Raw genomic sequence first — 14,456 nt, 5'->3', positions numbered from 1 at the left:
TACAGGTTTTCTATGCTCAAACTATGACAATATTCAATTTATTAATAACGATGAATGTTATATCCGATGTGGAACCAATTAACAGCTATAAACGAGTGACGACTGTATATTGCTGGAAAACTGCAAGTGTATAAAAGCGCCACCAGAGGGCAGCGTTGTGCTTACCACTGCTGCTGACCCAACATCATCTTTAAGATTTTTCATTGGTCTGTGTTGATAGTTTAGTCATTTTGGTGGAAAAGACAACAAGCAAGATATATATATATTTTTAAAACAAATTCTGTTTACTTTGTACATCAAAACAATCATTAAGTCTCTTTACACACACACACACACACACACACACACACACACACCCCACACACACACACACATACACTTGTGCTATTTTCTGTCTTTGATTAATTTCTGCTGCTCTTATAAGTTAAATAATTTAAAAAAAGATGATGGGCACTTAATGATGATGTCAGTGGTTTTCCTACTGAGTTATACGAGGGGTGGGGTGTCAGGGCTTGAAGTCCCAGAGGAAAGAGTCATTACGCAACACTTTGGCCAGCTTCTGGTTGAAGGGCGTGTAAAAATGGCGTAGGATATCTTTCGTGATGGGCAGCATGGGGCCCAGGTTTTTGTCTGCCGGCCTCCTGGTGTTGGAGGCGGGGCTTCCTGTGATCTCCGACTCCATTTGTTTTGTCAGCGGCCCTATAAAAAAAACAAAAAAAACCCAGCTTCAGCTCGGTGTCATCTTTTAATGTTTTCATGTAATCAGCGTGTCATTTCGTGAGACTGGCTCAGAAAAACTCATGACTGCTCCTATGCTTCGGTCAGTGGGCTGCAGTTAACATGACATTAATGTTGTCTACTTGATGAATATGTTTGTGTTGTATTGATCGCACGCACAGCAGCAGTGTTGCATGGCTTGAGTCATGCTGTGGGCAATTTATAATCTCCCTTCAGGGAAGCATATTATTTATATTTGTTGCACAGTTTTTTATGCATAAATGAACAAAGTAGATGCATACCAATCTATTACAATAACAAGAAGAAAGGATGGTTGGAATTGGAAAAAGTGCCATCCGTAACACACACGCATGCATGCACACACACACACACACACACACACACACACATTTACCCAGGTTAAGGAATTGAAAGACTTGGTGCATGGTGTACTTCCTGTTGGAGGCATGGTCCTCCAGCCTCAGCACCAGAATCTGCTCCCTGCTGAAAACGCTCAGCCAGTCCAGCAAGTAGACGATGTAGAGACCCACCTGCAGCCGCACCTGTGGAACATGCCATAACTGAATCGTTAAGGAAATGGACTTTATCAGATGTTTATACTTTCTGGGCTACAACATTTGATGCACTTGCACAGTCAATGCAGGACAAAAAACAATTGCAATGAGTGGTTGTACATGACTACAATGTATCCCGGAGGGCAGGGGTGTTTTTCCACCGAGGGCTGCATACAGAAAAATCAAAGGATTTGTAAAGATCCACTTCGACATTTTTATTTATTTATTTTATTGAATAAAAAGGCAAAAAAAACAATACATTCACATATATTTGTAATTATTAATATCAAGATTTCAGCTTTCTTCTTAACATTGTGCCGTTTTGCTCTATTTTTTAAATTTTTTATGTTTTTTTTACATCGCAGGCCGCAAATGACCCCCGGGGCTGCACTTTGGACACCCCTGTCATAGGCCTGCCATAGGGCATCTCCAAGATTTCTTCATGTATGCCAATATACAGTACAGTATGATCCCTGCTATTGGCAAAAAAGTGTATAATGGATGCACCCATGAAAAGCCCTAAAAATGCCTTTTTATATACATTTTAAACTATTTAAAACTTAAAAAAAAAATTGAATAAAATAAAATCCAACAGAATTAAATTACAAAAAAAAATACAATTAAATCTCCATCCACTGCGATTGACAGGGCACATATAGACAAACAAGCATTCCCACTCACATTCATTCCTATGGACAATTTAGAGTCTCCAATTAACCTAACATGCATGTTTTTGGAATGTGGGAGGAAACCGGAGTACCCGGAGAAAACCCCCACACACACGGGGAGAACATGCAAACTCCACACAGAAATGCCCAACGGAGAATCAAACCCAGATCTTCCCGATCTCCTGACTGTTACTGTGTGGCCAACATGCTAACCACTGGACCACCTAATCTAATTGAATTTAATTACAATTCTTAATTCAATTGTCTGTCTTGTCAGAGCATCTTCCGGCTAGAAAATGTTGAGTGACAAAAACAACAAAGTAGAAGAATAAATACATTTTAATGCAGAGCTGGATAATTGTGCAGAAAAAGGTATTTATTTTTCATGTTTGCCATGACAGTCCCCCAAAACATCCAGCAGATGAAGCTGTGGTAAAAAAAAACAAAAAAAACAACAAAAAAAACATGCCTATGCTTGGCACCTTTGTTTTTTACCTGTCAACATTTGCATTTCAAAATAGGGAACATTTACCATAAAATGTGGGAAAATAAGGGAAATTCTGGCAGAACCGGAGAGGATTTTAAATTTTTCCTAAAAGTTAAACAACAGGAAATGATTGATATTGACATTGATATTACGTATTAGCTGGAGGGTTGACAGGCACGCCACCGACAGGACTGGACTGGAGTGGTGGCACTGCGTGGCGTGTCAAAGAGAATGCACTTACTGGCATGGCGTTGTTGACGGTGGTGTTGTACACACAAGAACGCATGGTGTACTCGCCCAGGCAGCCCTCGAACAGCTGCAGCGACTCCGACACTTTCTCGTGGAAATCCTCCACTGACTTGTTGGCGATGCCGAAGTACAAGTAGTCCGAGTAGAGTCTGCAAAGGACAACGAGGATGATTTTTTTCCTGCCTATTTTCCAACTACGAGCTGTATACAGCTGAATTCTCATTGCTTGTATATTATGTCATATGAATTCATTTATTATAAGTGTCGAATTATTTCTATTCTAATATATAAAACAATAATATGAATATAATGTATTACAATAATAATATATGATATTTTATATTGTAATATAAATAATATTTATAAAAATATGTAATACAGTATATATATTATATGTAGAGCTGCAAGGATTAATTGATGATTAATCGAAGGTCCAATTAATCAACCACTATTTTGATAATCGATTAATCGTTTCATTTAAATATGTACTGCAAATTTCCTGATTTGAGCCTCTCAAATGTGACTATTTTTAAATTTCTTTTGTCATCCATGAAAGCACACCTGTTTACCTTTGTCTTTCAGGCAAAACAAGATAGTCACACACATCGGCTTTGACTTTGGAAAAGAGCAATCAACGTTTTTGCCTCTTTCTGATATGCGAATCAAACCACTGCAGAGATGTGCGTAGAGCATGCGTGAGAACATTCCCACACGAAAGAATAGGATTTATCCACTTGTACTTGTGCATAGGAAAATGCATACATTTATGCACAACTCTTACCATGCGTACACACAAAACTCTTATTTTGAAGGCCGGATGTGTGTTGTGTGTGTTGAGAGTGGCAATTGACGGTTGATATGAGCTGGGTTCAAGAATAAACGTGCCTCTCGTCTTTTTTCACTCAGAACCTACTCGTCGTCAGTGAGCATTGTAAAATGGTCCTTACATTAAAGCAGTAAAACACAACATCCAGCCGGAGTTACGCGCAGTGAGGCAAAAAAAATTGGAATAAGCCGCACCGCTGTATTTGTTAAGATGGGATAATAACGACTTCCTCCACAATATCGGGCCGATCGGGTTGCCGTATCACGTTCATAATTCTGAGCCACACTCCAACATGGTAGATGCAGTAATGCACCTCAAAGCTGGTTGCCACTTGACTCCACCACCCGCAAGAAGAACAAAACGCAACACCACCATGCAGACATGTCCATGGTGTACCGTGGTGAAGTTTGGACATTTGGCTCCGTAGCTACAGCGGTAGTTCCCTCTCACTGTGCCCGGACTGCTGCATCACGGTGTAGGCAGCTCACACGGGAAGTGCTGCTCTAACCACTGGTTGTTAACAGGGACCTTACAAACACTACTAAACATGTCGAAATGAAAAACCTTGGAAACTCCTCTGTTACGGAGCGTGACTGGAAGCTAGCAGGGTTCGCTTAGTGTAGCTAGAGCAGCTGTGTGTGTGTGTGTGTGTGTGTGTGTGTGATATTCAGACTGGATGAGTATATTTTCACTGTGTTGTGTTTTACTGCTTTAATGTAAGGACCATTTTACAATGCCCACTGATGATGTGCAGGCTCTCACGTTTATCTTGCACCCGGCGGGTATCAACTGCCATTCGCAACACACACAACACATTCTGGCCTTCAAAATAAGAGCGCTGTTTGTCAAATTTGTCTAACTGTAAACAAAATAAGGGTGTCATTAAAACATCTTACATTAATAACGCGATTGTAATTCCATCAGTCACTACATCTTCCTTAATCACAAGCACGGGCATAACAGCTTGTTGAAGATTTAGTAGCAATATGTGCTGAGGCTGACATCCCATTAGAAAAGTTAGCTAAGCTACATCCATTTCTCACTTACTGGACACAATGGACCAATGATGTATTGCACATGTGTCAAACTCGTGCCCTGGAGGGCTGAGACGCTGCAGGTTTTCTCTCCAACCAGTTTCTTCAGCAGGTGATTTAATTGATGAGCTCCTTCCCTCAAACTGAAGGTGTTGATCATTAAAATCACCTGCTTTAGTGACTGGCTGGAAAGAAAACCTGCAGTGTCTCGGCCCTCCATGGCACCAGTTTGACACCCCTGATGTATTGCGTCAATAAATGTAAGGATTTTTGCATTTTATTCACTAACCCAAATAGCACACACTCTGCTGGCAAAAATAGTGGCAAAGGTAAAAAACTGAATTCTAAAAAATTAAGAAAATGAAAGTTGGGAAAAAATAAAACAGATTTCATAGGGCCCTAAGAGAGAAAAAAATCCTATTCTAAATCACACCACAAATTGATCTATAACCATGTCAAGTGATTAGTCCTACCATATAAGTATTTTGCACGTCCATTTTTTCCAATTTTATCTTTTATTGGATGGACTTTTATTGGATTGGAGCCAAACAATATTGTTGGTCATGCTGTGTCACAAAAAGTAAACTCAGCAATACTTTGGTTGCATTATTTTAATGCTTTGAAGAGCTATTTCCATTACCATATTCAATCCCACAAATTCATCTTTGTAACAAAAGCTTATTATTATTAAAGCAAACAAACAAAAAAAAAGATCAGCATCGGATCGGATCGGCAAGACTACAAAAAAACTAGTAAAAATTTGTAAACTAGTAAAAAAAATCGGACCGGAAGCCAAAAAATGTGGACCGGGACATAGCACATAGTGTAATAAGATCCAATATAAGAACATCAAAATATGAAAAATCTGAAAAAAATGTATTAATGTAGTAATGCTAATATTAATACTAATAATTATTTTAACATTTATATTATAATGTTATTCATTTTATTTTAATATATTTGTGATTTATCATGATTTATCTTGTCATGATTTTTTTGGAGACGCTCTTAATGAAGGGAGCTTGGAGAGAAAGGTGACAACGATACCTTTCCACCGGGTCCCTGAGCATGACAATGAACCGTGCATCGGGCTGCAGGGCGTGAACAAAGTCTTGGATGAGGAAGGGTGGCTCTCCCTTGGTGGTGTTGTCGTAGAAGTACACCCAGGCATTGTTGTCCCACATGGTGGAGGCGCTGGCTTCTCCTGCAGAACACAACGAAAGCCTCTGAAAGGTGCAACAAGTCCATGAAATATGATTGCCATTCCAGTCATCAGTGGAGGTCGTCTGTTAAGCAATGGATGCTATCAAGCTTGGTTAACTCCTCGCCCTTCTTGAATTTAAACCGTCATCTTATCTGAAACGACAGCTTTAGCTTGTTGTTAACAATAATTAGGGGTGTGCGATAATTATCGTATTTTTTTTCAAGCTCAAAAAACCTAATTAAGTGCATTGATTAGTTTTTTTCATAGTAGCTACATTTCATCTTTTAGTCATCAGCAGCACGTCCAAATATTCTTGTGTATCTCTTGTAGGGGTGCACGATAATTATCGGACCAATAAATTATTGGGCCGATATGAGGGAATTATGACATCATACCGATAACTCAGCTAACTCCGCTAATATAGCTCAGATAATTAAAAAAATACATTTAAATGAGATAAGATTACCCTTATTGTGCGGGTGAGCAAATCAAGCGCTCCCTTTTTCTTCTACCTGTGATGTTAACGGCCTGTTGTAACTTCTCCTGAGCTCACTTGTAAACAAACATTCACTTTCCAAGGAAGACATTTTGCATGCTAGTTGTGCCAAATGTTCCGCAATGAGGGGTAAAAAAACAAACGAGCACATAAAAAACCTTGCCTGAGAACCCTGTGTTGTCACACCGGCTGCTTGGAGCGTGTCCACCAGGTGACTCCTCCCACTCTACACTCTGGTTCTCTTGACTTCTGTAGCAGCACAGCCGCTGCTCGGAACATGTGTCCAAATATAATGAACCTTGCTGGGCCACAGCAGGTGGCATCTTCCGTGCTATACTGTGGTTCTCCTGATAGTAGTGATGTGGTAGTAGTATCTGTCCACCCATCCATCTTCCTCCGCTTACCCGAGATTGGGTCATAGGGGCAGCAGCCTAAGCAGGAAAGCCCGATTTCCCTCTCTCCGGCTACTTCGTCCAGCTCTTCTTGGTGGATCCCGAGGCGTTCCCAGGTCATTTAGCGACATAGTCGCTTCAACGTGTCCTGGCTCTTCCCCGAGACCACCTGCTGCTTGGACGTGCCCTGTACACCTCCCCAAGGAGGTGCCCGGAAGCATCCTGACCAGATGCCCGAGCCACCTCATCTGGCTCCTCTCAATGCGGAGGGGCAGCGGTTCTACTTCGAGCCTCTCCCGGATGACCCCAGATGACAGTGGTTCTCACCTTGTCTCTTAGAACTGCCTGAATTAGCTCCGGTACCCCATACTCCTGGAGTACTTCCCACGGGATTCCTTGAACAACACGGTCGAATGCCTTCTCCAAGTACACAAAGCACAAAGACTGTTTGGGCAAACACCCATGCACCCTCAAGGACCCTGCCAAGACCGTAGTGTTGGTCCACAGTTCCACGACCAGGACGAAAACCACACTGCTCCTCCTGAATCCGAGATTGAACTATCCGACGGATCCTCCTCTCCTGTACCCCTAAATAGACGTTACCATGAAGGCTGAGGAGTGTAAATTATAGTTAAATTGTTATTTTGTGTTATTTTATGCTAAAAAATATATTATTAAACAATTAATTTCCCATGCATTCGTATTACTCTAAAACAGGCATCAAATTAATTTGAAAATAATTTGAATACAGATTATGTAATCAGATTACCTCACATTGTCCAATCTTGGTTTTAATCCGGATCAAACCTTCAGTTTGGGTTTTTCACTTTTTAGTAGGATTGGGATCACTTCGATCAAAAAAATCGATATAGCCTACAAGATATCCTATTTATTCATAAGGTTTTAACTTCATCTGTTAGTTGTTTGTCTGTCGGGTTACAGTGATTAGGTAGGCTGTAACCTATTCAGTTTGGCCTCATAAAATAATGCCCCAAACAGCTGTCAATATTGACAACAAAGATGCATATCCAGGAATTAGTAGCAAAACCACCTCTAACCCCAGTTGCCAGAAACATCTTAATAATAATAATAATAATAATAATAATATTGATTAGATTTTGTGGGATTCTTGCTCTAACAATGGAAACATTTTAAAAAGATTGGGAACTAATTTTAACTTTGATCTCCCACAAAAATTCACATGTTGTGTAGGAATGCTCCGATGGATCGGCCACCGATTAATATCGGCTGATTTCTGTAAAAAAAACACGTGATCCGGCATATGCCGATAAATGCTTTTCAAAGCCGATCACAAAAACCGAATTCCGTGCGGTGGCGACATGACAATTCATGTCAAGACAACTCCAGCGCGACATGAATGTGCATGTGTGCTGTGTCACGTACTGTAGGGTTGCCAACGTTCGTATTGAGCCAACAAGGAACGTACTTTGTCCCGTATTGTCGTGAGAATCAACACTAGTCTGTTAAACCTCAATGGTTTCAGTTTGACAGCTTGCCGCAGGCTATGCCAATCGATACCAGTGTGTTTGATCACTCCCGTGTCAAATCTATTGGTGTTTGACTTCTCTTCCACCTTTCCTTACGATTTACCTAGCTGTTGACAGCCACAGCTAACTAGCTAGCAAGCTACAATTATCCACCGAGCTTCTTGTCTTCAGACTCTAAATGTGACACAGTGACATTTTGTTTGTAAAACAAGCAATGCAGTTAGTTTGGAGCTCCCATACACTGATTGTGTGTTGTTGTTTAATGAACATTACCTATAGGCCAGGGGCCCTTGGTATTGTCTAATGGCGGCCCTGGCCTCATCATGAATGAATTGAAAAATGTACAGTTAATCCATGTGATTTGCATCGGCCGATCTCACTCATGGAGGATTGCTTTCAGAATCGGCAGCCAAAAACCCTGATCGTAGCATCCCTAATATTATGAAATTAAATTACCTGTATCGTAGTTTGGTTGCAGGATGACGCAAAAAATAAACACATTCCATTCTAATTACCGTATTTCCCGGACTATAAGTCACACTTCTTTTCATGGTTTGGCTGGTCCCACGAGAGGGCGCTCTAGGCTTGTGTGCCAGTATCTGCTACTCCTATCACTCCTGTACCACTGAAAATGTACAATGTAAACATCTACTTTTAAAGACAACTGAGGGGCGATCCACACGGAAACATTTTCAGGTCAAAACGGCAAAGTATTTTATCGTTTCAGCCTCTCATCCCATCCACACGGTAACGGCGTTCTCGGTGACCTGAAACTATATATTTTTTAAACGGCTTACAGAGTGGGAAAATCTGAAAATGCCGGCTTGTCCTTGTTTGTATACAGGCAATACCAGAACGATGACGTCACCGACCCACCACCTCGTCACCGTCATGTGACCAGAAGTTAGCTTTGACAACAAGTCAACATAATATGTGAATATTACGACGGACATGACTCATCGCAGTCGACGTTCTCCTGATATTTGGTTGTCTTATACTCCATAATGACTCACAAAAGTAATTCCACTTCTTGTAAGCGGAAGATGACGGACTTACGCGTATCCGTTATTTCTTCTTCTATGGTTTTGAGTGTCATGCGGTTCCGGCTGCGGGCCAGTTCTGCCACACCAGACAACTGAGAAAGATGGAACACAAATGCCCCCAAAAAGAAAATCATATTCTGCAGATTACAAGCTGCAAGTAGTGAATGATGCAGCCGAATACGGTCATTGAGCAGCAGGAAGAAAGTTTGCAGTGAAAAAGAAACTTGTGAGGGACTGCTGAAAAGCGAGGATACTCTAACTCTAACGATAAAAACAAAGCTAATCGCAGACTAAAAGCTAGATGGCCACAGCTACCAAAGCAAGTTCACAAATGGGTGCTTGAACAACATAGTGCCGGGAGAGGCTTGTCAACAGTGCAGTTATGTCTCCACATCCAGGTAGGTGCCAAGGTTGATGAGCATAGATGACTTTTGGGGTTGTTTAGGCTATAGTTACCTGAATAACTACGTATATGTCATGTTAACATAACCACCTATTCACATTACGTTAACAGACGTCTATTTAGCCTCTTGTTCTCCATTTTATTGTTATCACTACAACTTGCCTTTCAAGATGAAATGGTACATTTTGGTGTAGATTTGGCTAAAGGTGCAAGTCCAGATATTTCTTTTCACTTTTTTGCTAAGTGAGTGGTCTTACCGATGATGACGTTGGGCCGGCCGAGCGCCCCACTGTCGTTGGTCGTGAGGTTGCCTCGGATGAGATAAGCAGCCTGATCGAACAAGTCCAGGTAGTCCTCCACTGGGTAGCGGTCATGGAAGCCCTCGCTTGGACGGATGATGCCTGCATTGGTGAAGATGTGTCAAAATTAGGGATGCTCCGATCAGGGTTTTATGCTGCTGATTCTGATACCGATCTTCCATGAGTGAGATTTGCTGATACCAATCACTTGGTTTAACTGTAGATTTTTCCATTTATTTACGATGAGTGCTATTGGCCAGGGCCGCTATTAGATCATTTGACGGGCCCCTTGCAATTAGGTAATTATTCAAAAATAGACTTTTGGGCGGATATTTGCAAATAATAATGATAATGATATGATATGATATATGATATGATAATACAAATACATGTGTTTATTAAATGGAAATCTGTCCTGCCTAAAATAGAATAAATTGAGTGTCCAGGTTGCAGGGGTGTCCAACTTCCATCACTATTAGAGATGTCACCTATTTGTGTTTTATTTATGACTGGCAACATTTAAATTGTACACTACTTTACTTACCAAGCACATCTCCACTCAAACAGTGTGGCCATCATCTTTATGCTATTTTGTGCTCATTTGTCATTAAATAAAGATAGAAGTCTCAATTGAACAGTTATAGTTCTAATAGTCAAAATAGTTAACAGTAAAAAAAACTACTAAGAGTTGAAGCAAATATTCTTTGACTCTTTGGTGAGCTACTCACAATCAACTGGTGAGATAGGAGACCCCTGTCATGCAGTATATCACCATCATGAGGCTGGACATACTATGTTTGTATTCATTAAACAATCACAAACAAATAGTGTTTTAAGGACAAGACATAATTAGTATCATGACAAAGAGACAGCAAAAATGCCCAGTGACACTTGAAAAAGTCAGTGCTTACCCCGCGAATGTGATATCCATTTCCCCATAAGACAAAAACGAGCTCCGAACTAACCGCATTGCTTGTTTGTATGAAAAACAACATGTGGCTGTGGTAAAAAAATCACCTTTGGAGTCGGAAGACCACTAGGCAGATAACTCTTGGTAGCGAGCTAGCTAGCTGCCGCCAGTGACAGCTAGGCAAAGAGTGTAGATAGATATGCAAGAAAAGTCGAACATCAACAGGGTTGATAAGGGCGTGATCAAACACGCTGGCATGGATTGGTGTACATGTGGCAAGCTGCCAAACTGAAACCATTGAGGTTTGGTGTTGTTTCTCGCTGCAATACGGGGCAAAGTGCGTCCCTTGTCGGGTTATTACGAGCACTGGCAACCCTAAGTGACACAGCACACATGTAGAGTGTGCGGCCGCACGGCGATCTACTTTGAAAGGCATTTATCGCGTGGTTTTTACGAAAATCGTCCGATACCACTCGGTGACCCATCGATCAGAGCATCCCTTGTCAAAATGTGACGGGAACGCCTAACTTCCTTGACTGGCTCCCTTTGTGCTTCATGAATGTGTTTTCCATGTGGTCTCATTATAGCATGCAGGGTAATGATAATGCAGGGTAATGATAATGCAGGGTAATGACGTCGCCGTGCAACACCACGTTGCACTTAGGGGAAAAAAAAAGAAGGGAAAACGGCATCATTATTCCAACAGAAGTGTCAGAAGCTGCTGCTGCAGGGATTTTTTGTTTGTTTCATCGTGTTGCTTTTGGAAACAGGGATTTTTCCAACTCTGCTCATTCCTAGTGGACATCGTGTGTAACAGGCAGCCTGCTACAATAGCGGAACCTCAACCTCAATAACAAGTAGGGTTCTAACTCAGAATATACAAATTGAATTCATCCAAATCCATACAAAATAGTAGATGTTGACTTTCTAAATACGGGTTTTTAACATTATTAGAGCCCTCTAGACATGAAATAATACCCCTATAGCTACCTTTACATTCATATTACGTAATGTAATCAATGTAATCAGAGAAAATAAGCCATTTAAGACATAAATAAGACTCATGCTTGTGTGTGTTTCAGTTAGGAGTGCACAATAATTATTAGGCCGTTACGCGGGAATTATGATGTCATATCGCTAAATCTGATAACATTACAAATAGCTCTGATAACCAATAATTTTAAAAAACGCTCAAATGACGCCAGATTACCTGTACTGTTCAGGTGAGCAAATCAGGTGCTCCTTTTCTCCCCTGCATGTGGCGTTAACGGCCTGTCGTAACTTCCCCTGAGCTCACTTGTAAACCAACTTTCAGAGGAAGACATTTTGCATCACAAAAAAAAAAATCACAAAATAAAGTACAATTACATTAAATTAACAGTATTCGAACACAGGTTCCGAGCAGCCGGTGTGCCTCTACGGAGTATAAAGTGGGAGGAGCCACCTGGCGTGGCCCAGCAAGGTGCACTGTATTTGGGCACACGGTCCAAGCAGCTGGGGTAACGCCACGGAGGTCTCTGGCAAAACATTCGCCCTTATCAAATGCCGCGGCACAACAAGAACCAGGTGTCGTAGTGATGTGGCGTTTCAGGTGAGTGATAAGGTTTTTTTGTGTGCTCGATGAGGTTTTTTCCCATCATCGCGGAACATTTGGTACAACTGGCACGCAACTAGCCTCTGAAAGTGAATGTTTGTTGACATTTGAGCTCAGGGGAAATTACGACAGGCTGTTAACGTCACAGGCAGGAGAAAAAAGGAGCGCTTCATTTGCTCACCCGCACAGTACGGGTAATTTTTTTTCATAATCGGTTATCAGGGCGATTTTTAATGTTATTGGATTTATCAGTATGACGTCATGATTCCCTAATTCCCATAATTCCCTCGGCCCGATAATTACCGTGCACCACTATGAGAGATACACAAGAAGTTTTGGACGTGTGGCTCATGACTCAAAGATGAATGGTAGCTACATTTATGACACAGGAAACGTGAATGAGTTAAACAAATTGCGTAAATCCAAATAAAAAAATGACGAATCAATGCACTTGAATGAGGTTTTGTGAGCTTGAAAAAACAGCTTTTGCTTGCAGCATTAACAAAACTAATGTGTAATTATCTTTTAAAAAGGCCCCAAAAACAACAAAACAACAAATTCCACATATTATTTATTACAAAGTAGAAGAAAAGCATTCATGTGTAGCGAAAGGAGTTGTCACGCTGCGCCGATCCAATAGCAGCTGCTCTTAAGGCGGTATTGGTGCGATTATCAATGCGCGGCATGTGAGCATTAAGTCATTATCTCATGTGCCGTCATGTCTTCACTTCCTGCCATTAAATCACACGGCGGCCTCCTTTATGAGACGTGACACCTCACGCAGCTGCAGGAGACGACAGAACAAAAACACAGTGCTCGATCCCCTGTGCTAATTAGTGCTGATGCGACCTTTGACCTAAGAATGTTTTCATTAAAAAAGAGCTTCAGGATAACAAAAACCCTGAAGGTATGAAGATTTTCTAACATTGAAAATCAACACAGGAAGCTGATAGAGGCTGCACCCCCACGCGCAGCTACAAGCATTCAGGGGAAGCGTGCAGATATTGCATTTCTACACGTCTTCCTTTCAAGTGGCTTTCACGCAGATCTGCGTCACACGTGATGATGAGCAAAGATATCTCTGTGTCAACGATTTAAGGAGTCGTCGGCGGTGAGGGGGAAGAAAAGCACGCGTGGGAGGACCAGGAGACAATCACATCCAAGTCAGAGTAGAGTAGAAGTGCTTGGAAATAAACATGCACAGCACCCACCGGGTCTTGAATATTCATTTCTATCATAAATGCACTAAAGAGAGATATAATTTATGTCACATTGACAGCTCATCAATATACAGCAATACTTGAAAGGGTTTTAAAGGTGAAATTCGCTTCAACACTCCACACAAAATGAATAATTTTACATATTTCACAAACTTTCTGCTCCCAGGTGCGTACGTTCTGATGGATCTGTTTGAACTAGACTGCAGAACACCTCAATTTGAGGTAGTAGAACTCCAGGATCACACCCAGCCAATCAGCGGTTACAAACAATTGGGCATAAATATCATTATATATAATGATATTCATAGAACATTTGGAAAAATTCATAAAATAATTTTTTAAAAATCGGATTTCTCCCAGCCAATTAAAAATAATGATCATAAAGTTAGTATTGACAGGCACATTTCAATAGATGAAAATATCATGCACAATATACTTGATTTCAGGAGTTCAAATATATATATACAATATGTACCCGGAGAAAACCCACACACGCACGGGGAGCACATGCCCATGCCCAACAGAGATTCCAACCCAGATCTTCACGATCTCCTGACTGTGTGGCCATTATACTTTAATATGATATGATATAAATTATGATAATAATAATATGTAATAAAACTTAAGAAATACATTATTTTAATATTAAACTATGTGTAGTGAATCTGTGGAATAGAAAAGTTACATTTTTGAACTACTGAAATAAAATAACTTTCAAAAATAGTCTAATTCATTTAGTTATTAAATACAAATTCTGAAAAGTAAAAAAAACCTTATAAACATTTATTTATTTATGTGTGTATATATATATATATATATATATATATAATA

General features: G+C 40.6%; 1 protein-coding gene across 1 annotated transcript in view; it reads right to left on the bottom strand.

The window, feature by feature from the left end:
• Positions 1-285: 285 nt before the first annotated feature.
• LOC129177904 (carbohydrate sulfotransferase 15-like) overlaps positions 286-14,456 on the bottom strand; it is a 58,473-nt gene continuing 44,302 nt past the window's right edge. The window contains exons 5-9 of the mRNA XM_054769514.1: positions 9,860-10,003; positions 5,604-5,760; positions 2,689-2,845; positions 1,133-1,280; positions 286-699 (exon numbers count right to left, since the gene is read on the bottom strand). Of these exons, the coding sequence (XP_054625489.1) occupies positions 506-699; positions 1,133-1,280; positions 2,689-2,845; positions 5,604-5,760; positions 9,860-10,003 (800 nt within the window). The 3' untranslated portion in view covers positions 286-505. The remainder of the gene's footprint in view (positions 700-1,132; positions 1,281-2,688; positions 2,846-5,603; positions 5,761-9,859; positions 10,004-14,456) is intronic.

This window comes from Dunckerocampus dactyliophorus, chromosome 2 (assembly GCF_027744805.1).
Source record: "Dunckerocampus dactyliophorus isolate RoL2022-P2 chromosome 2, RoL_Ddac_1.1, whole genome shotgun sequence".
Lineage (NCBI taxonomy): Eukaryota > Metazoa > Chordata > Actinopteri > Syngnathiformes > Syngnathidae > Dunckerocampus > Dunckerocampus dactyliophorus.
Note: the sequence above shows the minus strand (reverse complement) of the source record. Positions and strands in the feature narration are given on the sequence as shown.